The 26,611-nt window shown below is 45.9% G+C and overlaps 3 protein-coding genes across 4 annotated transcripts; 2 read left to right on the plus strand and 1 right to left on the minus strand.

Annotated features, from left to right (window-relative positions):
- The first annotated feature begins 202 nt into the window (after positions 1 to 202).
- zgc:195001 (uncharacterized protein LOC567531 homolog) lies at positions 203 to 7,276 on the plus strand. Of its 2 annotated transcripts, none has more exons than XM_040123386.1 (5): positions 203 to 432; positions 4,042 to 4,071; positions 4,208 to 4,270; positions 5,213 to 5,352; positions 6,179 to 7,276. In XM_040123386.1, exons 1-5 carry the CDS (start codon positions 411 to 413, stop codon positions 6,581 to 6,583), a joined length of 660 nt encoding a protein of 219 aa, XP_039979320.1. In that variant the 5' UTR covers positions 203 to 410; the 3' UTR covers positions 6,584 to 7,276. The 2 variants fall into 2 exon arrangements, with proteins under 2 accessions (XP_039979320.1, XP_039979319.1); XM_040123385.1 differs by lacking the exon at positions 203 to 432 and adding an exon at positions 439 to 580.
- akt1s1 (AKT1 substrate 1 (proline-rich)) lies at positions 7,276 to 14,012 on the minus strand. The gene is made up of 7 exons (XM_040123384.1): positions 13,880 to 14,012; positions 13,158 to 13,344; positions 12,564 to 13,014; positions 12,195 to 12,468; positions 12,027 to 12,110; positions 11,776 to 11,951; positions 7,276 to 8,081 (listed from the first exon to the last, which is right to left on the minus strand). The coding sequence occupies exons 3-7, from the start codon at positions 12,954 to 12,956 to the stop codon at positions 7,944 to 7,946; spliced, it is 1,065 nt and encodes a 354-aa protein (XP_039979318.1). The 5' UTR covers positions 12,957 to 13,014; positions 13,158 to 13,344; positions 13,880 to 14,012; the 3' UTR covers positions 7,276 to 7,943.
- A 1,611-nt stretch (positions 14,013 to 15,623) lies between these two features.
- Positions 15,624 to 24,560, plus strand: tbc1d17 (TBC1 domain family, member 17). The gene is made up of 17 exons (XM_040123818.1): positions 15,624 to 15,736; positions 17,160 to 17,255; positions 17,340 to 17,417; positions 17,521 to 17,632; positions 17,719 to 17,902; positions 18,065 to 18,176; positions 18,466 to 18,636; positions 18,774 to 18,899; positions 18,984 to 19,087; positions 19,232 to 19,326; positions 19,418 to 19,534; positions 20,937 to 21,037; positions 21,532 to 21,631; positions 22,037 to 22,134; positions 22,486 to 22,602; positions 22,705 to 22,791; positions 23,727 to 24,560. The coding sequence occupies exons 1-17, from the start codon at positions 15,710 to 15,712 to the stop codon at positions 23,886 to 23,888; spliced, it is 1,887 nt and encodes a 628-aa protein (XP_039979752.1). The 5' UTR covers positions 15,624 to 15,709; the 3' UTR covers positions 23,889 to 24,560.
- Positions 24,561 to 26,611: the final 2,051 nt, after the last annotated feature.

Below are 26,611 nucleotides of genomic sequence, written 5' to 3' on the forward strand. Positions count from 1 at the left end.
CAGAATTTTCTTCCCATTTATGATAAAAAACAAACAAACTTATTTTTGTTAATGTCATTTCACATGAATGTGTTTGACAGATCCGGGTTGTGTACCTCACACACATGCCCAGTCCATGTGTAGGCAAATGAGCACGCATACTTGGGACATACTGGGTATTGGCTCGTCTGCATCCATATGATCCCCGGAGGGGGATCAGGAGTCTCATGTGACAGGACCGGCCCTTTGGGTAACCGCCGCATCCAACCAAAACCTATGCACATTCCCTCCTCCCTGCTCATTTTACCCCCTCCCCGCTCATTTCCGGGAGTTAATAAGAGTGACCCTCCGGAGACGCAGAGGCTCCACTTTCGCAAGATCTCCCCCCCCGGTTTTGACGCCGAACAGCGCCCCGAGCACCAAGGGGAATCATGCCCGTGCCCAAGAAAGCAGGTAAGAGGCCGCCCGCGCCTGAGTCCCCGCCGGGCACCCGCGAGCAACAGTAGACCGTGAGTCAAATGAGCCTTGAGCATCATCTGCCTCTCATTTCTCACTGAAATGATAGTAGCCAACATCTGTCACGACATCAGGTTGAGAACAGGTAAATGGTGCTTGACCCTCCGGTGTTTGTCATGTGAAGGGTTGTTTTTCTGTGATTCTGTGATTCTTTCAGTTTTCTTAAATTTGTGTTTTTCTTTGCGTCCTCGCCGAATTGCGTTCGCATTAGCAGGAGTTTCCATGTTTTTCCATTGTTTCTTTGTTATTTGTTTGCGACGCCGTCCATAAGTGCCCAGGTTAACATATACATGACTCAAATAAACACGCCACAGCCACGGAGCACAGAGATGCACCATGCTGTATTGTTCCATTCCTTCCCCAGGTGTGCCAGCGCTTCGGGAGGCAGAACTCTGCTCACTGCGTGCCGCCGTGTTTTATTACCCATTTACTGTGTGTTGCACTTGTCGTTTATTTGATGTCGTCGACCAAACCCTCGTAAGTCAGCGGGGAGCCGAGCGCCCTTCCTCGCCTCGGATTCTGCCAGTTTACCCTGGCCCATTAATCATGTCAACAAGGCGCACGGCAGGGCCTCTCCCCCCGGGCCTCGCTCACCGAATCCCCCGTCATCTGCACTTTGAGAGCTCGTGTTTCCGCCGGTCTTTCTCGTCTCTCTCCCTGCGCCACGTGACGCGCCTGTCTCGGCACTGCGTCGGTCTCTTTTTCTCCGGCTTGTTGCTCCGTGTGAAGATCTTTTGGGTCCCCCCCTGCCTCTTTTGGATACTTCCAATCCATGCTCAGCGTTTCCCATTCCATGATAGCTTCCATAACTCAGACACGCCACCCCCCCCGTCCCCCTCCCCAAATGTTGCTAATCCCTCCTCTGGCAGCCGCAGTGAAGTGCGAAATGCTGCAGAGTAATTCGAGTCCCAAAAAGTAAAAGCCCACGTCGGTTTTATTTACGACCGTTTGATTCCGCCATTGTGTCCAATCAGGCACCCGCGGCCTCCGCAGTTTGACCGGTCCTTGAAGAACTAGTGCCGTCCAAAGTTTACTTCGTCACCATAAGTGAAAGATGCCGTGAGTGGCTAATGTTGGTTGGATTTAATATGATGAACGTGATCGAACGACGTATTTAATGTGGCCGTTTCTTTTTCGGGTCCAACGGGAAGATCCATGTCGTACAGATCGGGGCTCTTTCCTCTTGCATTGGCCCTTTACAGAGCTTTTCCTGCCGAACTCGTCCTTTCCCCAGAATCCTCCTTCCTCCGTCCACCTGCCTCCCCCTGTGTTTTATTCCCTTCCCATCTGCATCTCACATGTGCGCCCACCGTCCGCTGGGCCTCCGGCCAGGGGAGTCTCGACACTCGGCGGGGACCAGAGGGACGAGCCCGGCCCCACCCCACCTCCGCTCAGCTCTCTCCCTGCTCCTCGTCCCACCGGCCTCTGATCTTGCTGCCTCAGTGGGATGTTTCGAACCTGATCTGCACAGATAATGTGGCTGTGTCCCACTGAGAGGGCAAATCTGGGGGGGGCAAAAAAATCGACCTCGCGTCCAAAACAAACAGCTTACATGAAGCATCTGGAGATCCGGCGCCGACCTTTTGGCAGGAGCGCTGAGCTGCTCGCTGCTTTGAAGATGTGCTGGGGGGGGGGGGGGGGCACGATGTGCAGCTCGTCGTCGGTGTGGATTTCCTGTGAAATCCAGCACAGATTTCTCTTGCGGAAGATATTTCACCCTTTTGAAGTTATACTCGAATCCAGCTCAGTTACTCGCCGGCTCCGCTCACGCTCCTCCTGAGAAATGGCAGCTTCGTCCGGGTGTTCATCCATCATTCTGATGATCCACGACGTGTCTTTTCTTATGGTCCCGCTGCCCTTAAATGTTTCTACGCCTCACACCCCAATCTCGAGTCCCACTCTCGGTCTCCGTCATGTCTCTGTTACCGTGAGTATCTTCTTGTCTCCGTGGGGCCTCCCTGTTGATCCCGCTGAGCGTGGACAGGCCGACCCAGGGGTTTAACCTCCCAGGAGGCGTTTGGAGAGCCGGCCCCCGCCGTACACCCCCAGAGCCCCCAGCTCGCTCGCCGCCAGCCTGGCATCTCACTCCGAGGTTACCGGCCAGAGACATCTGATAGATTTGAAGACGAATCGATTCGCGGCGTCTTCTAGTCTCTCCTCGGTAATTCCTCCTCATGCTCCGACGATCCCAGCGCTGCTCCACGCGGCTTTTCTTTCACCGTGCCCCCACCTCACCTGCCGTGCCCCCTGTGATCAGGGGAGGGGGGTGGGGGGAAGACAGACGACGTGATCTGTCATCAGCGTCTTTCTGCTCCACCAATTTCCAGTGACGACTACGTGACCTTCACTGTGTCCCCTCTCCGTCCTGCAGTAAGCAAAGGACACGGGGACCGGATCCAAACCCAGACCTGGTCTGTCACTGGATCCCGAGCCTCAGTAGGGTCCATATAATAGTCTCCAGCATGACCGTAACACTGTGTATATTTAGATCCTTCATTACCGCACACGCAGCGTTTTAGACTTTCGAGGAGGAGCGGTGGACCGGTGCCTCGGTAAACAACCGTTTAAAAGTTGGCAAACCCTTCTCAACCCATCAGCCGAAACTCCAACGAGCTGCAGGGGCAACGCGATCCAGCGAAGAGCGACGCCCCCCCCTCAGTCGCACCCGGTGCTCGCAGATGTTACACCAGACTCCCGTTCGGCCCCCTGTCCCGGCTTTTCGTGCCGCGGGGGCGTCCTCCCCGGCTGAGGGGTCACGCAGGCCGGGTGGGCTCGTGTTCTCCCAGGCTCAGACGTGCACTGGGATGGACCAACGCCACCCGGAAGCGCTGACTCTCCCCCTTCAGGCGCTGCAAGGGGTCAAAGGCCCACCGTCGCATTTGAAAAAGAGGGGCATTCACTGCGTTACAAACACATAAAGGCCAAGCTTAACGCACTGCGTGTAAACACCTTAATCTCCCTACTCTGGTTTTATCCTTTCATAAAACAATCTGCACAAAGCGAACTAGTCTAAATACTTAATAAATAAATGACCAAAAAAGAAAAGAAAGAACAAAACCAGAGGACACAAATTAAACCCGACATGGACCATGGACATGCAGAAACTTAAAACAAACTTTAAACAGCATATAGGACAAACACGGCGCTGTGCATTAAGTTGAAGCAGGACAAAAAGTAACTGAGTATATTGACCCAAGCACCGTAGTAACGTACAGTTACTCTGAGGCACGTGTACATGACTCGAGTATTTCCGTCCAGGCCTCTTTACACCGCTGCTCCGCCGCAGCTCAGAGGACCACGCCGTGCTCCACTGCCTTATTCTGCTGCCTCTTCCCCGGATGTCAAAAGAGACGAGGGCGACTCGCGAGTGTGCGTCCTGCACAAACGTAGGCCCGGCGCTCCGGATCCCCGATGCCGAAACCTGCGCCCCGAGCAGCGCTTCACGAATCAGCGCTGAGCCGAACACACACACACACACACACACACACACACACACACACACAGAGGGTAGATGTGGAGAAATAACGCACTTCTCTCTTTTTCCAGGAAGAAAAAACAGCGCAGCTGCTGCAGAAGGTAAAGAGAAAACATTGAGTATTGCTGTTGGAAATCACCAAAGGATGAAGAGATCAGTTCTTTAAATTAAACAGATGGTGTCTCCTAAAATGTGACCATCCGCTCCTCTCCATGTCTGTCCTGTCTGTCACCGCAGAAAAGCTGCCGCCGTACGAGCCAAATGTCCCTGAGCCGACCACCAGGCCCGACTTCATGAAATGTAAGGAGTGAGTCGAGTCCTGATAGGATCAAATACATTACAACTAGTCAGAGAGCAAATACTTAGACTCGGGTTTAAGGCCACAGCTGACAAAGAAGATTCATAGAACGAAAAAATACAAATCCAGACAGAGCTTATCAATAAATTATTTATTTTCCACATTGAGTGAACTTTTTAACCAGTTAGACCGGGTGTCACTTTTGTCATCTAAGCACAAATTTAATGAGCCTAATTAGCAGTAAATATATACTGTGTAATATTCAATATATCCAGTAATTAACCCATAACACTAACTAGTAAACAAGTCCGTGATAATCAGGTGATTCACTACAGGTTTCAGAAATTTATTTTAGTGAAAAAATTCAATTCCATTTTTTTTACTGTTTAAAATGTGTTTCTTGTTTTTTTTTTTTTTTAATAGAAAAAAAAGATATTAAAATGATTTGTATTTATTTGGGAATAAACACAAGAAAGCAAAAAATAAAACACAATAGTAAACCGCAATCTGCACTGAGTGGAGCGTTAGAGAGCCAAACCAGGGACCGTCCACATTCAGAGCCCAAACCGGATTCTGGCTTCAGTTTCTTCCCTCTCCCGTTTGTAAGTGCGGGTGTTTGCACCGGCAGGAAAATGAATTTGGGAAACGAGATTCGGCTGCCTCAACTTCTGCCACCAGTGAGGTCAAATTCAACTTGAAGACGAAAAACAAGACCGGAACCTTTTCTGAATTCTCAAATCAACGTTCAGATGAACTCGATTCCTGCCTCCCCTGTTAAACCAGAGAGACTTAGTCCTACAAGACAACAAGCGCCTTGTGAAGAGACGATGAACAATTTTCTTTATTCCCCGTGTCTCTTCTATTCTTGTCTTCTCGGCTGGCCGCGGCTCAGATCCCCGTCTGTGCCTCCTCACCTGTCGTCTCTCCTTCTTCCGCTCTCGCAGATTGGTTCCGGCTCTCCCTGGACGACAAGACTGCACAGAAACTGTTGTGGATATCCGAGGCTGGCTCGAAGGTGGCTCGTACGTCCGACGCGGTCTGCCCCTATCCCAACAGGCCCGAGAGATATGATCACTCGCCGCAGGTAGGCCCGAACACGCCGCGCTCCGGTCGCCGGTCTCGGTCACCGTGAAAAAGCGGCACTTGAACGCAACGGGATTTCCTTTTTTTTTTTTTTTTTTCCTAACTGGTCACCAGACACAAAAGGTTGAAAAGCCACTGGTTTAATCTTTAAGGGTGCCTTGTATATAAAGATACGTTTTTGATGTTAAATCTTAATCCGAAAAGAAACTAGTAGCCGGACCACAGCTGTTAAATAAGTGTAGTACAGTGCAGTGGAAGTATAAAGTCGCTTCAAATGGAAATACTCCATTAAACCATCTCAAAATTGTACTTAATTACAGTACTTGAGTAAACGACCGTCGTTACTTTCCACCACCGGTCTCCATCGCTACACTTCCGGGGATTCTGTTTCCCTCAGATGTTTCAGAAAAACTTTTTTTCCCCCGCCCCTCAGTAAACCGCGTTGCATCGCAGTGCAGTAACGTCGATGTCGATTCGATCTGCCAATCACTTTATTGATTCATCTTTTATTCCCTGCGAAATATCAGAAGAATCTCAGTCATCGTTTCCCAGAGTCTACGGTTAAAGTCTTGTTTTGTCTAAAAAAAAAAAAAAAAAAACATTCAGTTCACATATAACAAGGAAAAGCAGCCTCCCTGACATTTAAGAAGCTTGGACTTCTTCTAAACTATTCGGCATATTATGACTGAAAAACGACAGTAAACGGTTGATTATCAAAACAGCTCTTGATTAATTCTTTGTCGACCAACTAATCGTTTCCAGCTCTTATCCTGAGACTTATCTTATGTAACTCTGGACTGTGGCTCTTTCCCTCCTCTCTGCTTTAGGTGCTGTGTAAGGAGGGTCTGCTCGGCTATCGAGGGTACTGGGAGGTGGACTACGACGGCTGGGTGGTGATCGGGGTGGTCTGCGAGAGCGCACCCCGGAAGGGCCAGGAGGGGTCCTGCGGCCTCGGGGAGAACGGCAGCTCCTGGGGCGTGGGGTGGTCCGGCTCCTGCTACCAGGTCTGGCACAACGGCGAGAACGTGGACGTCCAGCTCCCCCCGTCCTCCACCATGGGCGTCTACGTGGACCAGCCCGCCGGCATCATCAAGTTCCTCTCGGTGGAGGGAGAGGGCGAGAAGGAGGTGCGACTGATTCACAAGTTCAAAGCCAACATGCAGGAGAAGATTCTCCCCGGGTTCTGGGTTGGCACAAATTCGTTCTGCCTCATTCGAAAAAAGGATCAGTGACAGATTAGAGGGTGTAGCCCGCGGGGTGGGGTGGGGGTCAGGCAGTGTAAATTTAAGAAGGTGTCGGGAGGGGGCAGGAAAGCTCGGTTGTCGAACGAGCGTCGGCGTTGTGGAGCAGAGGCGAAGCACGTGGTGACATCTGTGTAGATTGCGCTTGCTCTCTCTGGTGCATGAAGAAAGCTGATTCACTTCATAGTATATCCGAAGGTGCCTCATGACTTTGTTAACTATTGTGTATCTATTCATGTATTTTATTTAATTTAGAAAATAGGCAAAGTTGCGTGTTTTTATTACACACAGGGCTTTGCATGTACTAGAGCGCCTGTTTAACTTTAGAGCCCATAATCTTTTTTTTTTTTAATGTGCTGAATGTAGTCAATAAATTCAACTGTTGTGTAACAACACTGACACCAGGCTATTTTTGTATGATACTGCACATCGGGGTTGGGCAGAGATCAGACATTAGCTCGTTTTCCTCACTTGTACAGCAGAGTGCTGAGGTCCTCTAGAGGACTGCAACAATACTGCATCCTCACACACGACTTATACGACCGAGTGTTCTCTCTCTCTCTTGGTGTTGCTCCTTTATTTGAAACATAAAAAGTACTTAACGGAACATTTATTTGTTTTTGAAATGTCAGAGATGGACATTTGTTCCTTTGAAATCAACCCATTTGTTTCTCTCTCTCTCTCTCTCTCTCACACACACTCTCAGTCCCACCCGCACACACACACTCGCTTTCTCATTCATTCAGTCATTTCAACGTCAACAAAATCGGGAGCGCAAAAAAAAAAAAAAAAAAAAAAAAAAAAAAAATTCCCCTATTAGCCCGTATTGATTTACAATCATTCCATCAGTCAGTCATTCATTGGCAAAAGTAAAAGTACAAATAGGCATTTTACGAGGAGGTGCTGGTGTCCTCCGCTCACATTTCGAAAAGCCACAAGCTTCATGTTAAATCAACCACTTCTCTGGTTTTCTACCCCTTTTAAAAGGAACAGATTGTCCAATCCTAATGTAGTGTTTGGGGATGTGTAGTCGCTAGTATGGTGAAATGTTTAGCAATGAGGTGGGGAAAGGGGGGGGGGGTAGTGTTGAAAATGTTATTAGTGTTCATAACAACATTTCTTCTTCGGTTAATCCTCAAAGCATGTGCTGTTAATTTTGGTTAGTGAGAAAGAAATGGAGGTACTAGCTTTTACACGGTTTCACATACTGTACGTCACATCTGCCAACCACTCCGGGTCCCCTCCTGACATGACAACACCTCTCCACGTTTCCTTTGTCACTCTAACTCGCTCCCTCTATCCCTTTCTCTCTCTCTCTCTCTCTTTCTCTCTCTGCTCGCCTCACTCTCTCTCAGTGCTTGAGGGAGAAGTCCCCTGTGTTGAGACGGGGCCGAGGCAGGGCCCCGAACATTTCCGTCCCGTCAGTGGCTCCGGGGGCCAGCAGGGCTTTCATACTGGCAGCGATGTGCTCCAGGTCGGCACAGCCCACCTGAAGGACACACACACACAGAGAGGGACTGTATTCTCAGCCAGGCACAGGAGGGTCAGGAGGGGTTAGGAGGAGGAAAAATCTGGACATGCAGTCGGGTAGATGAGTATTTGGACGGCGACGCGATTTTCACAATTTTGCGCCTGTACGCCACCACAGCTTGAAAACATCGAGATGTGATTTAAGTGTAGACTTTCAGCTTTAATTCAAGGGGTTTAACAAGAATATCCCATTAACCGTTCAGAAATTACAGCCATTTTCATACATAGGCCCTCATTCTCAGAGGCTCAAAAAGTAATTGGACATTTGACCGACAGTCAGTTTCATGGCCACGTGTGGCCTGTTCCCTCCTTGTTTCATGACAAATTGAGCTGATAGAAGGTCTGGAGTTGATTCCAAGTGCAGAATTTGCATTTAGCCGTTTATGGGAATTCTCAATATGCGGTCCAAAGAGGTGTCGATGCGAGCGAAGGAGGCCATCATTAGGCTGAAAAAAACAAAACTAACCTAATAGACAGATGGCAGAAACTTTAGGAGTGGCCAAATCAACAATTTGGTACATTCTCAAAACGAAGGAATGCACTGGTGAATTCAGTAACACCAAAAAGCCTGGAAGACAACAGAAGACAACTAAAGTGGATGATCGCAGAACTCTGTCCCTGGTGAAGAAAAACCCCTTCGCAACATCAAGCCAGGTCAAGAACACTCTACAGGAAGTAGGCGTATCATTGTCAAAGTCTACAATCAAGAGACGCCTTCATGAATGTAAATGCAGGGGGTTTACCAGAGGGCGTAAAAACACTATAACACTCAGGAACAGAAACGTCAGATTAGACTTTGCCAGAAAACATTGAAAAAAGCCTGCCCAGCTCTGGGACAAGATTCTTTGGACGGATGAAATCAGGAATCACTTGTAACAGAATGATGGGAAGAGAAGAGCAAGGAGAAGGAAAGGAACAGCTCATGATCCAAACCATTCCACATCATCGGTCAGACAGGGTGGAGGCAGTGTTACGGCGTGGCCATGTATGGCTGCCAATGGAACTGGGTCACGGGTGTTTATTGATGATGTGACTGGCGATAGAAGTAGCAGGATGAATTCACAAGTGTATAGTTCTATACTACCTGCTCAGATTCAGCCGAATGCTGCAGAACTGATGGGACGGTGCTTCACAGTACGGATGGATAAAGACCCAAAACATACTGCAAAAGCAACCCAAGAGCTTCTCAAGGCAAAGGAATGGAATATTCTTCAATGGCTGAGTCAGTCACCTGACCTCAACCCAACTGAGCATGCTTTTCACTTCCTGAAGACAAAACTGAGGGCAGAGAGTTCCAGAAACAAGCAGAAACCGAAGGCCGCTGCAGTAAAGGCCTGGAAAACCATCTCAAGGGAGGAAACGCAGTATCTAGATTCCAGACTTCAGCCAGTCGTTGACTGCAACGAGTTTTCATCAAAAGTATTGAAAATAATCCTGATATTTATAATTATGTTGGTTTGTCCAATTACTTTTGAGCCTCTGAAGATGAGGGACTATGTATAAAAATGGCTGCAATTCCTAGAAGGTTAACGCGAAATTTTTGTCAAACCCCTTGAATTAAAAGCTGAAAGTCTACACTTCAATCACATCTCGATGGCTTCGTTTTCAGATCCATTGTTGGGGTGTACGGAGGCAAAGTTACGAAAACCGTGTCACTGTCCAAATACTCCTGGACCCGACTGTAAATGGTAAAAACCGTATTCCCTGTTGTTCATTCACTCAGAAAATAGTGTTTAACGCTGTGAAATTTTCTCTTGTAAAATATTTGCCCAACATGACCTCACAAAAATGTCACACACACTTTTTCCACGGTCACATGAACTGATGGAGCTGTCGTAGCCATTAGCTGGTGCATCAGAATACTGAGGAGTGAATGGTTTCTTTGTCTTGGTCTTTAGACAGCATGAAATATGTCAGCATCAACTGACAACATAAAAACAAAAAAACAACACCTCACTTAATAATCAATTCTTTCATTATCTATTACTTTATGCATCTCAACTGAGCTGGTAGAAACAGAGAATTTGTATTTTATCTGCAGGAGGTTTTCTAAGGTTAATTCTTCTTTTAATTAACTTCTCTATTTGATGGAAAAAAAAGAAAACATTCAGCCACTCTTGTCATGGCAGATGTGACGATTTCCAATCTGCCATTTTGTTTTCCAACTTACTGGAAATGTATTGATATCCGCAGCACTGGAATTAGCACAGACATGAAAATAGATATCTTGATATTAAAACATTAATGACACTCTCAAAAAGAACCTTTTAGACCAAGTTTACTACACTTTCCTACTGATCTGCATATCAAAAAATATGAATTCAAGGTTTCTGTAGGGTACACACATTTCTTTCACTACTTCCCAGCAGTAAATAACAATAATTCCTACTGATAGAATAAATTAAATTACCGCAACCTGGACTTAGGTAATAAGTGGCAGAAAACGGATGGATGGATTAACCAACAAAAATGATTATCAATTTAAGATCCTTCAATTTTTGCTAAAAATCAGCACTTGCCCATTATGAGCTGGTTTAGGTCTAATGTATCCAGCAGTGGTGACACTGGCATTCTGAGGAAACTACATCGACGCACATCACGTAACGTGTTTATTTTAAATTTCCTAATTATTTGACTGTACTAAGGACTGTTAGTCAGAGATAGAGTCAGCACAGCTAAACACCAGATCTTGTTCCTGTAATTATTTCATAATATTTCACGACAGCTGACTGAGCAGTAATAGTCTTGGGCAGCTGTCGTGTTGGTGCAACAGAGCCCTTGTGTCATGAAGCAAGTTTAACGAAGTCTGGCTCTCTTTGGGTTACCCGGCTTCACGGAGCCTGACACTGGTGATCCCGGATAACGGGGATCGTGACGCTGGTCACAGACTGGCTCAGTTAATTCTGGGTTTACTAATCCAGCTATGAGGAAGGAGTATACTTAGTTTCCGCTGCCAAAGCAGAGAGAAAAAGTACAGATCCCGTTTGCACAATAACAAAAAAAAACAAACAAACATGCTTGCCTGATAAAACCGACCAAAATGCTGACTTTAGAATGATTGTGGATTGTTGTTCTATTAAGACGTGAAGGGGAGTCTAAAACGATGTAATACTCATAAATGCCCCTCATGCTATCAGGAAGAATGTGCCATTGATGGAGTGGTAAATTATCTCTCTGTTTGTTATAAGCCATGTTTTAAACTCTGTCTCTGATATAATCATCACAGGCAAAGCGACTCTACTGATCCATAAAGAATGTTGCTCTGTGATCTTCATTAATGTCACTTTAATGTCAATTCAGCACTTTTGTCCCTTTCACAAGAAAATACTGGTGGAATCATTAGGAATGACGAGTCCATTTTTCCAGTGATGTGATTGGTCTGTGGTTTGGCCGTTAAAGAGAGTTGAATCGTGAATTTCTGATGTGAACCTGCTCCGGAGCGGGTTAGCCAGGCAGAACAGGTTATTATGGTGATCTACCCGATTACAAACTTAAGCCAGCCTCGTGCGATCAGAAAGCGTGATTTAAGCCCAAAGATAGCTGGCTAAGCCACTAATCTCGCTTTGTGATACAGGCTCCAGAACATTTTAATCTCTGCATGCAAACCGGCAGCTTTGCCCTTTTGTAAAACGATACTGTGTGTGCGCGCTCACCCGCTCTCCGCTGTTGCTGTCCCCCTGAGCAGCTCGGTTCCCTCTGCAGCCCCACACCGGCACAGATACGGGCAGCGAGCGGGCCAGAGCCATGGGGTTGGCGTGACGGGACGAGTACGAGGCCTGACCCATGGCCATGCCGCGAGACGGCGGAGGAGCGTCCTCGCTCAAGGAGCCTAAGACGGACAGAGAAAACGAATGTAGATAATGAACGTAGAAGGACACATGGAGTCAGCATACCAAACTCCTACCATCAGTGCTCTCCTCCTCCCCATCGGATTCAAAGAACGGCTCGCAGTCCCGAGACAAAGAGTCCTCGTCCATTGAGAAGACACCTGAAGAAGAACGACGATGTTAATCCTCAGAATCGATACGAATCAAAGTATGTAAAGAGACAGATCAACTATATCGCTCCTCACCAGCACTTTCATTCCCATAGGGTCTCCTCTCATCCATGTCCTCCTCCTCCTCCTCTTCCTCATCTTCGCCCTCTTCTTCCAAATCCACAATCCCAGACCTCTGTCTCCCTCGTTCGGCCTCCATAACACTGCTCTCCCTTTCCCTCTCTCCATTACCGTTCTGCCCGACGCCCTGCCCGGTAACCGCTCCTGAGCTGTAGATCGACGGGTAGCTTTGGGAGTACAGTCTGCTATTGGGACTGACTCCACCCACCCCGCCGTCTCCTGTAAAGCTCTGTAACAACAGCAAAAAAAAATCCACCACGCTATGGATGTCAACATTTCGAATGAGTACCACAGTGCAGCATGCAGCACAAGTAGGCCACTCACCCCCCTGTGTCCGGGGTCAGAGGTCAGGTCAACCACCAGCTTGGTTCCTCCCTCCCCCCCAGCCTGGCGTGTGTGCTTTTGGGCAGTTAGCATGGTCGTGGTGTGCAGCACGCCGATGTCGTCCACGTAGCGGCGCGCCGACTCGGCCAGGAACCCCTGACCCCACACGTTGTAGGAGAATTCACACTCCCTCGGAAAGGCACTACTGCTCTCCCGCTTGCTCGCACCATCTCCGTCTCCGGCTGACGACCGGAACTTCTTGCAGGCTGTGAGTATGGCCAGGTCGCAGCCTGACTTTTGACAATACGTTTCCGCAGCAGAGAGTAGCGCCAGCCAGCTCTCTTTGTGGTTGTCTGGTATCTCAGGCTGGGATGACTGGGTGATGGAGGCCATAATGGTGCTCAGTGCTGTTTACAGCTGTCTTTGACGGACTGACTTGATGAGAGCAATGCTGATGAATGATGAAGAGTTTTGAGATTTAGACTGATCAGAAACTTGGATATGGTTGACCTTGGGGGCATCAAACGTAATAAAGGACAGTTAACTTTGGTTGCTGCGGTGCATCTGGCTTTGCTCAAACGGCTGAAAACTCACTTGGGTTTTGTTTCTTCTGTCTTGCTGGTGTTCGGATTGTTTTTTGCACTGGTGAGGATGGAGGGGAAAATAATGGTCTATCGGGCAGAGAGGCACTAGGTGACTTTAAGATATAAATAGTGGGTGGCGTCCTTACACACTGGAGAGCCAGGGGAGAGAAAAGATGTTGCCAAGTTGCTGGTGATACCTAGTAAAACAAAAGACGTAAAGGAAAAGCGATGGTTTGCTGTAAGATTTCAAACATGCAAAGACCTGTCATTTACCTTCTGTAGGTCAGGTTTATGGACTGTAAGAGCGATTGCATACGTTTAGTTGCGTGCACATAAACACACAAACGCAACCTATAGAAACGAATCTGTCCTCTGACTGTCGCAGCGCCCACCACCTCTTTGAGCTGCATGACACCAAGCAATGCTAACTACTGTAGCAACTGTAGCTCTGTAATGACACTGCTCTCTACTGACCCCCCCCCCCTTCCTTACTGCCATCTTTGCAGTCGTTTCTGTCTCGGTTTAAACTGCATGCTACGGACTTTTCTGCGCGGTGGCCGCCGCCGCCGCTGCTGTTGCTGCTGTTGTTGTTGTTGTTGATCTTGTTGATTGTTCAGGTTTGTGTGCAACCTCCTCATGATGGACCCACATTTCTCCTCCATTTTCCAGGCTCTAGCAGAAGCCGAGACGCGCAAATATAAATTACAGAAACTTGGGAAGACGTTCACCTACCTGTTCAGTTTCTTTCTTCCGCGTTACCAGATGTTTATCGATCTTAAACTTCACTTCTTTTTTTTATCATACGGGTTCTACCTTCTCCCACGGTTTCTCTCCCCTAGCTAGGCTCTGCACCAGCAGCAAGCTAGCAAGGAGTAAAAAAGCGTTTCCGGTTAAGAATTTCAAAATAAAGGCAGTGTCGATGATCACCTTTTTTTAACCACCACCAGTTTCATTTGACAGCTATGACAGTAATAATAACAACTTTATTTCTATAGCGCTTTTCAAAAACAAGTGACAAAGGGCTATTCACTAGTTAATGTTACATCCAAAACGTACCGTATAATGAGCTTAAAATTGTTGTTATCAGTTGAATATGTCGATCACCTACAATCAATATCATTAAGGATCCTCCATGACCATAATCTGCGTGTAAGCATTTATTTTTAGTTCAGTTTCAAGCTTAACCTTCGTTTTCCCTACAACGATCGAACATTTAGCCGTAGTTAATCCATGCTTTTAATTCAAAAGCGCGGACTCAGCTCCCATCCGGTTCCGTTGCCGTTGGCTCAAACTTGACGCCCTCTGACGTCACCTGTTTACTGCCCTTCCAATCGAACGCACGTTGTACACGTGACCGAGGTCTGTGGGCGGGCTCGCGCTCGCCTCGCTCTCGTGCACGTGCGCGGCCCGCCTGCTTCTCAGATGAAGTCTTAATGTGAAAGGAAAGCAGTCTCTGCGGCTGTTAGCTTAACGTAGTGGAGTGAAGCGTACTTCCGGGTAGAAATAACCCACATAAATCTCAGTTATGGTGCTACCACGAATAGTTATGGTGATACTGTGAGTTCACAGTATCAGTGTCGATTATGTACACACACGACAATAAGTACCCCTTTACTATGTAATTTATATTAATACCACCAAAGTGAATCTTGCTTTATTTTGAAAACTTTTGAAAGGAGCGCATCGCCTTACAGGCATGGCTGGACTTCCACACAGACCCAGGGGCCTGAGAGGTCGTGGGGGCCCCGGGTGCCAGCGCCTGTGTATGAAGTGACTGTTAATGTTTCTCGTCTGAAAGTCGAAGAGCTCGGTTAAAAGACAAAAAAAAAAAAAATAAAAAACACACACAAAGAGACTCAAAACAGCCGCAAAGAAACCCAACTACAAAGAGACTCAAAATGACCACGAGGAGATGCATGATGATCGCAAAGACGTGGAAAACAACCACGAAGAGACACAAAAAACTACAAAGAGACACAGAAGGACTACAAAGAGACTCAGAATGACCACGAGGATCAATTTACAAATCGGAGACAAACCGTGATCTGGGATTCATAATCGCATCGTTTTGCAATCCGGATTACGAATCCGAACCTGAGAGCACGGTTTATCTGGGATTTGTAAACCGAGAACACAAATTTACACCTGGTTTGTGGTTTTTTGTTTCTGTTTTTTGTTTTGTTTTGTTTTTGTTTTGTTTTTGTTTTTTTTTCCTCAACTGACCCAAGCGGGGCTCCGTACCCTCGGTGGTCACAGTGAGGAACTTCTTCAAACCCCACATGTCAGTTCTTTCGAAATAACATCACACATTATTAAAGTAATAATATTACGGGCATCAATATTACCTTCCGCCACGATGCAAATCTGAGTGTTGTTTATTGTCGTATTGTGGCGTTTAAAAAAAAAAAAACAACTAAATTGACCGAAGCAGTATATGTACTGCTACTTCTGATTGGCTCGCGCCTCATGACGTCTGCCAGAGGGGCGGGGCCTTCCGCAAGCAGGAAATGTGACGTAACATTTGTTTTGGAAGAACGAAGCAGTGACCGAAGCGACGGAACAATGGAGCAGAGCGTTGAGGATTACAAGGTACTCCTCGGTTATCACACGCATTTACGGACAGTATTTAAATCTGTGACTGTTGAACACTTCCCCCCGACAATTCGGCTTTGATATTTCGGGTGGAAACACTCGAGCTTGCTGTCATTGTTAGCTGACGTTGACGCTTCGGGCTAGCTATCGGTTCCCAATAATGCCAGATAAAATGAGCCTGTCAACTACATGTCATGTCATCTGGCTGTCATGTAAAATGTCGGACTCCGCTGTGCAGCCAGCCGACGGCTGTGTCTACAACCACACAGGCGCGATAGCTTGCCGGCCAAGTCGGCCGCTACCAGTTCATCTAAGCGAAGTCTACCTACGTTTTTTTTCTGTCCGTGTTTTTCAACCTTTTCTGGCCCGGTGACCTGCCAGATCGGCCACGCTGAAATCATGTGATGTGCCTCTGTCATTTACGAGCTCTGCTATGTGACCTCACTTACCTGCCACAGATACGACTTTCTATATAAAGGAGCTCTTGATCATTATACATATGATTTTTGCTTTATCTGATCAGTAATGTTACAGGCTAGGCAGTAAAGTTAAGGAGATCTTCATTAAATTGACGAATTAGGTAGTATTGAAACCATATAACATAATTATAACTGTTTTGATAATCAATTCGCGTTTAAGTCATTTTTTTTAACTTAAATGCCAACTTTCCCTTGTTCCAGCTTCACAAATTTCTTTCTTTTTTTTATTAATTCATTCTCTAAAGGGGACAATGCACATTGATCAAAATGAAGAACTGTAAATGAGCCTGATTTTCATCTTTTGTTCCTGGCAAGATGTTGAAAAAGCAACCTAAAGTTAGAATAAATTGACATGTCACAGGACACACACTCAGACTAATACTTGTACACATCCGCCAATCAGACAGTATCACAACATAACGCAGAGTAGTCAACGACAGTCCATACTAAGTAAGATCAGGGGAAAAAAGTAGGGCAAAAGCAGAATAGCAGAGGATTGGTAAAGACAAATAAGATAGACAACAGGAAAGCAGCAGAGAAAGGCAACTGGAATAATGCTCACATTTGATTGTTAACAAGCCAGTTCCTGCCTCTCTTTGTCATATATGATAGTAAACTGAATAAACTGTATTTGGATATTAGACTATTTGTCAGACAAAACAAACAAATAACAATATGCCATCTTAGGCTCTGGAAAATTATAATGGACCTTTTTCACTATTATGCGACATCTTATGGGAAAAAGATATATCGCATAGTTGAGAAAATATCTTCAGATTGATCGATAATAAACATGATCCTTAGGTGAAACCCTATTAGATACAGCTACCATACACTAACCAAGCCCGTTCCCATAACCGGAATTTGGCACAGAAGTGAGCCACCCCCCTATCTCAGCTTACATTTTAGAACCTTACATTTATGTGGGATTTCTTCCTCAGCTGATATTTGAGAAGGAGGGGGTGTACCTCCACACAAATGCCAAGAGGAGTAACCATGACACCACCATTCCAGGGTTTATCCGCATTGTGGAGCGGGTAAGTAAATCTGTCTGAGTCAAGCCTGATACGAAGAGGGAAATCGGGAAAGCACTGGGGTTATTGGCCATGTCTCTGATTTAGGCTGGGGTGCCAGCTCTGGAGTGGAGCCCACTGGAGGATGAGGGTCGCAGTGCCCCTGCTGTACTCTACTCCAAAAAGGTCAGTAATCGTGTGTTTGCGACACATGAAAAAGGACAAAAATGAGTATATTTTCAGGACTCAAATGTATTTACCATCCACTATTGTGTTTTTTCCTAATTAGGATGGTGAAGGAGGGGAGGAGGATACAAACTTTGACCCTGGTTATGAGCCAGACTGGGCAGTTATCAGCACCGTGAAGAAAGACCGAGAACATGTTCCAGTCAAAGAGTCAGGTGCAGTTTACGCTCCTGACGCCCTGGGCAGAGAGTTATGTTAAGGAAGGATGCGTGAAAGTAAATATCCCTTGTGTCGCTTGCAGGTCAGTGGTCGTTCTCTCTGCCCCTCTCAGAGCTGTACTCTCTTCGGAGGGCCCGGTTCTCTTTGGGTCGAAACTTTCTAGTGTTGACTAGTAGAGGGGGCCACCCACTGCCTCCTCTGCACTTCCACAGAGGAGGAACCAGGGAACTTCTTAGGGCTCTGCAACATTACATCATCCTGGACCAGTGAGTACAATCCCCTTAACCCCCCAGCAGCAATCGGCGTGCTGGAGTTCATCTCATGTCTGTAAACAGCCGGCGTACAGTTTCAGACAGAGCCGTTTACATCTTTGTTGACACATCACATGAGTGGGAAAGGCGTCACATGGCTCCTGTTGTTATCATCAGGTCACCAGTTGACGGGCGGCTCTTCCTTGCCTACCCGCATGACTCAGGTGCCCTCTCTCAGTCCTTCGACAGGCTGCAGCTCCTTGATGACGGGGGCTCCGATCTTGTCTCGGTAATTTCTTTTTATAGTTACATTCTTTATTTGTATTTAAAAGAAAGAGGAAGGGGGGAAGGTAGTACAAGCACATAGTTTGTTTAAAAATCTACAGCACGATCACTGAAGATCGCAACCTCACCTCGCCTTCACTTAGTGAAGCATGCCCAGTGTCACAGCACATGACTGAGCCAAAAACACAGTGAGAGCAGATGAACTCTATCGAGGTTGTTGAAATCCTCACGCAAAGTAAAACACCTCTGCATCTGTTCTTCTTTGGAATTCCGCTTTCTTTCTACTTGAACAGAGGTTTATCCAGGACCCCTATGCCACTACATTCGGTGGATTCTCCAAAGTCACCAATTTCTTCAGGGCGGCCCTCCGGCCTCCTGAGTCCCCCGTCCACTTGCGTAGCGCTCAGGATCCGAGCTTGCCCCCCCAGTCTGATGAGGAGCCTGGATTTGAACTCATCACCTGTGTAAGAGAAAGGCACTGAAAGAACCATTTAGGGCAGACATACGTGTGTAGAGCACAGAGATTACAAATGGTCTAGCAGGCCAAAAGAGACATGAGAATCAGAGACATTAATCAGTTGTTTATGTCCTTCCCCTCAAGGGGGTAGAGCTCGGTCCCAGACCAGATGTAACCAGGGGACCGCCTCTGGGCAAATGGGAGGAGTTTCTGGACCCGGAGGGGCGCGTGAAGAACCCAGAAAAAATCAAAGAGTTTGTGTTCAGAGGGGTAAGACTGTGAAAACAGTGTCAGTACACGTGTCCCCTATCTTAAAGACAGTGTATTTTTTGATGCTGTTCTTGCCTCTTGCAGGGCATCATGCCATCACTAAGGAGGGAGATCTGGAAGTTCCTCCTGGGCTTTTACCCATGGAACAGCACCTTTAAAGAACGGGAGGACATTGTGCGGGTCAAAACGTCAGTGCTTTTTATCACTTTGCATCTTTCTGATGGTTCGACATTTGCGAAAACCCTTGTGTTGGCGAGTAAGCATATTTTCCCAATATGTCCCTCTATGCCGTGAAGGCAGTGAACCGCTTTAATGCCCCTCTGTGTCTGCAGGGATGAGTATTTCAGAATGAAGGTGCAGTGGAAGTCCGTCAGTGAAGAGCAGGAGATGAGGAACTCCCTCCTCAGAGGCTACAGAAGCCTGATAGGTCAGAAAAAGAGAAGATCTGTTCCTCGCCGTATCGGTCAGCTGCCAGTGAGAGCTGCTGAAGTTGTGCTGTCTTTGTTCTTTTGTGACAGAGAGGGACGTCAGCAGGACAGACAGACACAATACGTTCTTCTCTGGGAGCGACAATCCAGGACTGACTCTGCTTCATGATGTGCTGATGACGTACTGCATGTACAACTTTGATCTGGGTACGATTTTTATCTGTTCCCGTGAAAAAGCAGAGGTACACCACCAGTACATTTTCAGTGCCAATACAGAAGTGCTTCATCAAGTAGAGTGGCCCGTTTGAGTACCAAGATTCTATAATTCACTGGTTTCTGGCGTATGATGTAGAGCCAGAAGAGCTAGACAACAAGAGATGGGATGTCTGACGTCGTGAATTTGCTCAAACTGCAGTCTGTGCTGATCATTGATTATTAATTCTTTCAAAACCATAGCGTTGAGTGCCAGTAAGAAGTATACGGCCTTCGGTGGTCAAACACGACTTACCGTCGATCTCTGGAAAACGGATCATTACCGGATAAAGGACAGAACAAGAAAATAACCTAACCTTTCATTTTCAGTCACGCATGACGTATTATGATAATAGCATCGATAAAGTTTGTTTATATAGCATTAATCAAAGCCAGAGATTACAAAGTGGCTATACGAGAATAAAAAGAAAAACATACAACATGTACATAAACCAACCTGCAGAATATGGCTGCAACTACCGATTATTTTCATTACCCCTTAAAATGCTGTTTTCTTGATTCATCGTTGGTCTGTTGAAAGTCAAAAATGGTGAAAAAATACCCAACCCAGCTCCCCAGAGACAAAGGTGACATCTTCGTTTCGTGTGACCAACAGTGTAGAAGTGAAAGATATTCAAACTACAATGATAAATGACAAAAAACGCAGATAATCCTTATGTTTGAGAGGCTGGAATAAGAGAATACTTGACGTTTTTTCATTGTCTTCGCTTGAAAAAGGATCATCAAAATTAGTTGCCGATTATTTTTCTGTTGATCTACTAATCGACTTATCGTTTCAGCCCTACTGCAGGCACACGACTAGACATACAGACACGTGACTAAATGTGTGTTTGAATACGCTTATAAAAAAGGGCTTCTGATAACAAAGCGGTTTAAAAGAGGTTATTTTAAAAGAAATCCTCAGTTCGTCAGAGTTGAAGTTCCCAGACAGGAAAAGCAGAATTCCCTTTAGTCTTACAGTCTGACATGGGAACAGGTTCCTACCCGACAACCTCAGACTGTGTGGAGGTTTGTAGGCGCGCAGTAATTCAGACATGTAGCCTGAGGCCAGGCAGTGAGGGGCTTCAAATGCACACATACACAATATGTAGCAGTAAAGACCCATGAACCTCCCAAATTAAATGAGGTTTACATTGGGAAACATTTCTCCTGCCTGAAAAAGGTTTTTATGACACCAGAGTGCCTGCAGTAAAACTCTGGATTCAGTGGTTTTTGTTTTTAATTACAGTCGACTTTACGACCATGAAAGGTTTTTTTTTTTAGATCCTATGATGTGCCAATCCCAGATATCCCGTCCCTCTTACACTTCTCTTTGTTTCCTTTTCCATCTGTCCAGGTTACGTGCAGGGGATGAGTGATCTCCTCTCTCCTCTCCTGTTCATCACCCAGAACGAGGTGGAGTCCTTCTGGTGTCTGACAGGCTTCATGGAGCTGCTGGTTGGTAGAAATGCCTCTCTCTCTCTCTCTCAGGATCGGTCGCCTGTGGCCTTTGAATTTTGGCCAAAGTCAAGTTTAGCTTGTGTTGTCCCTCTATTTATGTTCATCAGAGGAGATTCCCGGCTGCCCAGCTGTCATACAGTGAATGACAAGGATTACAGCTCAGCAACAAAGCTAATATGAAAACAGAAAGTTCGACTCAAAGTTTAAATGCTAACCTTATTGTTCCTGTTTAGTTTGGTCAGTGACCTGAATCTGTGATGACTTAATGCTTCATCAGCTGTTCTGGTTTAAATGAAAACAGAAAACACGCTTTGTTATACTTGTTGTTTGGATGTCTTCAGTGTGGCATTTGTTAAAGTTTCAAACCCAGTGGGTCATATAAATAGCAGTACTTTTTGAAAAGTTGAGACATTTGATGTGTTCACTCATGGACACATACCAGCACAGGCGTACCGCTGACCAACGGGCCTCTCCTGTTTTCCTCTCTGCAGCACCAGAACTTTGAAGAGTCTCAGGAGGCCATGAAACAGCAGCTCCTTCAGCTCAGCATCCTGCTGAAGGCCCTGGACCCGGAGCTATGTGACTTCCTGGGTTAGTCAGCTAACATGCATGCACTCAGACCGGTCTCCTTGAAAATAAACCCTAACAAGCCCTGAGGCCGAGCGGGGCACTTGTAGCAAAAGGTCACGAGGATAATGCAACAGAAAGAATGACAGAAACAAGAATAAAGTAAACGAGATGCAGCCTCTAGGTTATACATTGGAATCTGTTCATTTCGTATAAAAGCATCTGCAGATAGGGTGCACACCAGGTAGATGGGCATGAAAATGGAAATGAAAATGTGTCCCTGTAGCTGGAATTCATGAATTCCAGTTACAGGGACACAGGACAGTAAAAATGTGCTTAACTCTTAATATTGCTCTTTTACAAAGAGCTCAGTCTTCCCCTTTTCTTTGGTTCTAAATTGAAAAAAAACCTGTTTCTTTTGTCCCCCAGACTCTCAGGACAGCGGCTCGCTTTGCTTCTGTTTCCGCTGGCTGCTCATCTGGTTCAAGAGAGAGTTTTCCTTCGAGGACATCCTCACTCTGTGGGAGGTGAGTGCACAACAGCCGCATTTACCTTTTATGCATGAATACTTTTTTATGACGCTAAGAGAGCTGAAGTACAGCCAGTGAGAAAAAGAGTCAGGCTCGCTTCACTGCTCTGATCCTTGACGCTGTTAAACTTCAGCGTTTGTTTGACATTTATTGAGGTTTATTCTTGATTTAAAAAAAGTGAATTTTATTGTGAAACCGTTTACTGCAGCGTGTCTGAGGAAAAATCTCATTTGCTCATTTTTTTTTTCTTCTCATACAACTGAAAACCCACTGTGCTGTAACAGTGTATCTTAGCTACTAGAATGAGTTTACGGCACTTATTGTTTAACATGCTGTTTTCTTCCTCAGGTCCTGTGGTCTCGTCTTCCATGTGACAACTTCCACCTGCTGATCGCCTGTTCAATCCTGGAGTCCCAGAGGGGAGAGCTGATTGGCTCCGACCACGACTTCAACACTATCCTGAAGGTGTGAACTGCACGTGTGTTGCGTGACGGCTTCGGTTACTGTGCCTGTCAACGTGCGCATTTTCACCTGTGGAATCATGTCTTTATCGTGGTTGATCTGCAGCACATCAATGAGCTGACGATGAGGCTGGATCTGCAGAGGGTTCTACGCGACGCAGAGGCAATTTACCTGCAGCTGGTTCAGTGCAAGGTAAGAGGTGCTTCGTGTGTCTGGGTATTATACCTGTATTTTAAAAGCTAAAAGCTAAAAGCTCGATCAGTTCACATTTATAGGTCTGGCCCCGCTCTTGCGCTCCAGCTTAAAACACCTACTCAGAACCACCTCAGCGGCAGTTCCCACCACAGTGGGCATCTCCGGGACCAGATGTTGCCATGAAGACACACAAACACACACACACACTGACTCAAATGGTGTAAACAATACCAGCCAGGCTGTCTAAATACCTTGAGACGCGCTTCAGGGTCATTAATAGCTCTTCACCGGTTATTTCTAACCTGGAGGTTGGGATCAAACCACAGATCTGACACAAGACGACAACTTCTGTTTACTCCGTCTGACATTTCTCTAATATTTGCTTTTTCCCCTCTTAAATACTGAAAACATTCCTTCACATGAAAGAATCTGAAAAAGGAAAAACAAAAAACAAAAAGACACTTTGCTTGAACACTGACGGGCCAAAACACTTCATGAGAGGTCACAAGTAGACATTTCTTCATTTGAAGCCGTCACTGCTGTAGACTGTAATTCTTTCCCCCCACGTCTGGGTCACACTCTTCAGTCTTAACCCATACACACATATTATTATTGTGTCATTTTTGCTTTATTTGTTTTGTATTGAATGAATGTCTTTTTTTTTTTTTTTTTAATTGTGGAAAACATGAATGAAGAATAGTTTTTTTGTACTTTTAAATATCCTTCGGCATCTTTTTAGGGTGAAAATGAGGCAGATTTAGAAATGCATTCTGTAACTTATTCCACATGGTTCAACCGACTCTAAACAACGTTAACACAAACAGGGATGGATTCTCAGGTGACGCAAGCGCGTTGTCTCCGTTCCGAATAGTGCTTGAACTTTACAACTTCCTCACCTCCTCTCCTCCTCCTCCTCTGGCCTCCCCCCCCAGGAGCTTCCCCTCAAGGTGCAGCGGGTCCTGGGTCTCTACGTTCCCTCCAGCTCTGAGGAGGACAGCCCCGAGCACCAGGCCGGCGAGACGCAGCGCCTCCTCGGCCAAGCCCAGGCAGGAGCGGCCTCTTCTAATTCAGCAAGCGGTCCAACTTACCCTTAAACCTGTAGCCGTGCTGGTGGTGGACTGACAGTGCATAGGATATTTATCTATGAAGAAAAAAACCATACATATTGTATATGATCCGATGAGAAGGAAGGAAGACTGTTTGGTGAGGACCGTTGTTATGATTTGTCAGAGGCAGGGGGCACTGTTGAGGTATTTTTCTTTTAATGTACCCATGAATTGTACAACCCGAGATATTTAAACACTATAGCCGTCATTGCAGTGCTCTTTTTTTCTTTGCCATTGCTGTCCTCCTCCTTTCCCAGGACAGCGCGTCACCTGTTTACATGTCCCGTGTCTCCGTCACCGTTCCCACTCTCCATCCTCCTCCGGATGCTGCTGTTGTACCCTTTTCACGATTTATTTAATAATTGTATGCATCCCTGCCTGTGTCTCTTCTTTTTACCTGTCCTTTCAGTGCTTTTTTTCGCGTTTGGTTTAGGTTTCCCCGCCGTCCCCCTCGCCACTGTTCCTGAAAAGGGAAGAAGATGAAGTATAAACTCACTGGCAGCACCTTGTTAGTACTGTATAATGCCATTCCAGCCCTATGCAAAGTTTTATGCATGCCTTATAGTTTTCACATGCGGCGTGGTAATATTTTAAGCCTTGTAATTATCTGTATTATGTCATAGCATTTTCATCTGCTGATTATTACCAAATAAACGGTTGAATCTTAACAAAGCAGGACATTCCAACTTAGCCATTTTTCTTCTTACTCACCAGTCTGCCTCCCCGGGTTCTGCCCAGAGCCAAGATCTGACATATTTGTTTATTTACTGAACGGTTCATTTTCAGCAGTGGAAAGTGCATTTAATCAAGTACTGTACTTAAGTACCACTTTGAGGTACTTATGCCACCGCATACTTGCACAACACTACATTTTAGAAGGCAAATATTGTACTTTTTACTGCACTGGATTTATTTGAGAGCTTTAGTTACTTAGAATTTTGTATTTAAAAAAAAAAACATGAGTAACTTCTAAAATACGATTCCCGACCTTTTTGACTTGTAACCCTGCACAACAACAACAACAAACCCCAATGTCTCTGGTTGGGGCTCCTTGTTTCTTTTCAAATGTCTTGAGTTGTTGGCAGTTCCACCAAAGAGACAGTTCCCCTCTGAAGCTCTCAGATGTTTCACAATATTTTACAGGAAAAAAAAAGCAAAGATTGGCGGAAAGCCCAAAGAATAGAAATCGAATTTGTGTAGCAGAACTTTGTTTTTTGTTTGTTTTGGGGTTTTTTTTTTGTCTCCTGTCACGACCCCTCGGATTTGTCTTGTGGTCGTTTGGAGGGACCCGATCCCCAGGCTGGGAACCACTACAGTAAACTACCTAAATGTATGTAAAGCAATTAAAATGTTTTGCAGATGATACTTACACTGTGTTTTTAGCCACAACATTAAAACCAGTTAACCGGTTTTAAAGTTGTGGCTGACTGGTGTGTGTTTGACACTGTGTACGTATAGTGTCAAAAGACACAGGCAAGAATTCATTATGATTAAAAACCAATGTGTGAATAACTTTATAAACAACTGATAGAATTCAGACTTCAGACTAAACAAAAGGGAAAATGTTTAAACTGTCTGGTATTTCGGGATCAAACTGATAAATTGTAATTACTCCGACGTAACAGAAACAATATTTGTTCATGCAGTGTCTCAACTTGTGAACCGGTTAAACTTTGGCCCCCCCGACCGGCCCTAGCAGGTGTCTGTGCGAGGTGAATGGCTGCGGGGAAAATAGGACCTCTGTTCTCCACTGTCCCGGGAAATGAGCTGGAAAATGAGGGGCGGGGAGCCACACCCCCTTCTCAGGACCCGCCGCGCTCCTCTTTTGGCTCCTTGCTGCTGTTTGAATACAGCTGCGGTGTATGAATTCAGCAGGGCACTTAAACAGGCCGGCGATCTGTCACCCCGTTCCTCGTGCCCCCTCCTCCTCCTCCCAGTCCGTCCACCCCGACCTGACCTCCCTTGACTGGCAAGAGCCAAACTGACTCATCCCTTCATTCAAACCCAATCTGCTTTCAGCCCCTCTCAAAGCCTGTTTTATGGGCGAAGGCCTTGTCGACAGCTTTAAACCCCATATTCTCTCACTAATGCTACAATCGACCAAGTGTTGGAGGATTACGGTCTCTTCATGTTGTCATTATGCCGGGTGTCTTAGAAAAGCTGTTATCTGCAGTAGATGATGTGGCTGTGCAATCCGCTCTCTGTGCTTGATGTGTGTGTGTGTGTGTGTGTGTGTGTGAGCCGTGGGGTGTGATTTTACTTCTAGGTGTGTATTTGTGTGGCCATTTTACAGGTGTCGGTATTCTTTAGTCAGTTTTCCTGGCTTGTTGTCGCCTCTGTTTTGTGCTTTCTTTTATTTTGCTTAGATTCATCTTGAACACTCACTTGAATCAGAGAGTCAATCCTGATTTTACTTGAGTTTTCTTTCTTTATTCATTTGTTCACATGATTCTTCTCTTTATTTCTTCTATCTTTATATCACTGGAATTGGTTTTATCTGCTGTCTTACAAAATCCAGTCACTGATTTTCTACCTTGAGTGAAGCACTTTGGGTTTCGGAAAGTGCTCTATAAATAAAGATTATTATCGTTGTTATTATAATTGAAGGCATGAAGGGGGATGTGGCGGCGTTTTCCGTAAATCCAGCCAAACGTCTCTCACTTTTATACCTTTTTCTCGGCAGAGGCCATCCACTTTTTTTGCTTCTGACT

The sequence above is a fragment of the Xiphias gladius genome, chromosome 3 (assembly GCF_016859285.1).
Source record: "Xiphias gladius isolate SHS-SW01 ecotype Sanya breed wild chromosome 3, ASM1685928v1, whole genome shotgun sequence".
Classification (NCBI taxonomy): domain Eukaryota; kingdom Metazoa; phylum Chordata; class Actinopteri; order Istiophoriformes; family Xiphiidae; genus Xiphias; species Xiphias gladius.

Bases quoted from the DNA above. Each gene is read 5' to 3' on its own strand.
- zgc:195001 (XM_040123385.1), top strand. From the start codon at position 538: ATGATAGTAGCCAACATCTGTCACGACATCAGGTTGAGAACAG. The intron at 4,271-5,212 runs GTAAGGAGTGAG...CCGCTCTCGCAG, and splicing joins CAGGCCCGACTTCATGAAAT to ATTGGTTCCGGCTCTCCCTG. The intron at 5,353-6,178 runs GTAGGCCCGAAC...TCTCTGCTTTAG, and splicing joins GATATGATCACTCGCCGCAG to GTGCTGTGTAAGGAGGGTCT.
- akt1s1 (XM_040123384.1), bottom strand. From the start codon at position 12,956: ATGGCCTCCATCACCCAGTCATCCCAGCCTGAGATACCAGACAACCAC. The intron at 12,469-12,563 runs GTGAGTGGCCTA...CTGTTGTTACAG, and splicing joins CTGACCCCGGACACAGGGGG to AGCTTTACAGGAGACGGCGG. The intron at 11,952-12,026 runs GTAGGAGTTTGG...TGTCCGTCTTAG, and splicing joins GGAGGAGGAGAGCACTGATG to GCTCCTTGAGCGAGGACGCT.
- tbc1d17 (XM_040123818.1), top strand. From the start codon at position 15,710: ATGGAGCAGAGCGTTGAGGATTACAAG. The intron at 19,088-19,231 runs GTCAGTGCTTTT...CTGTGTCTGCAG, and splicing joins GACATTGTGCGGGTCAAAAC to GGATGAGTATTTCAGAATGA. The intron at 19,535-20,936 runs GTACGATTTTTA...CCATCTGTCCAG, and splicing joins CATGTACAACTTTGATCTGG to GTTACGTGCAGGGGATGAGT.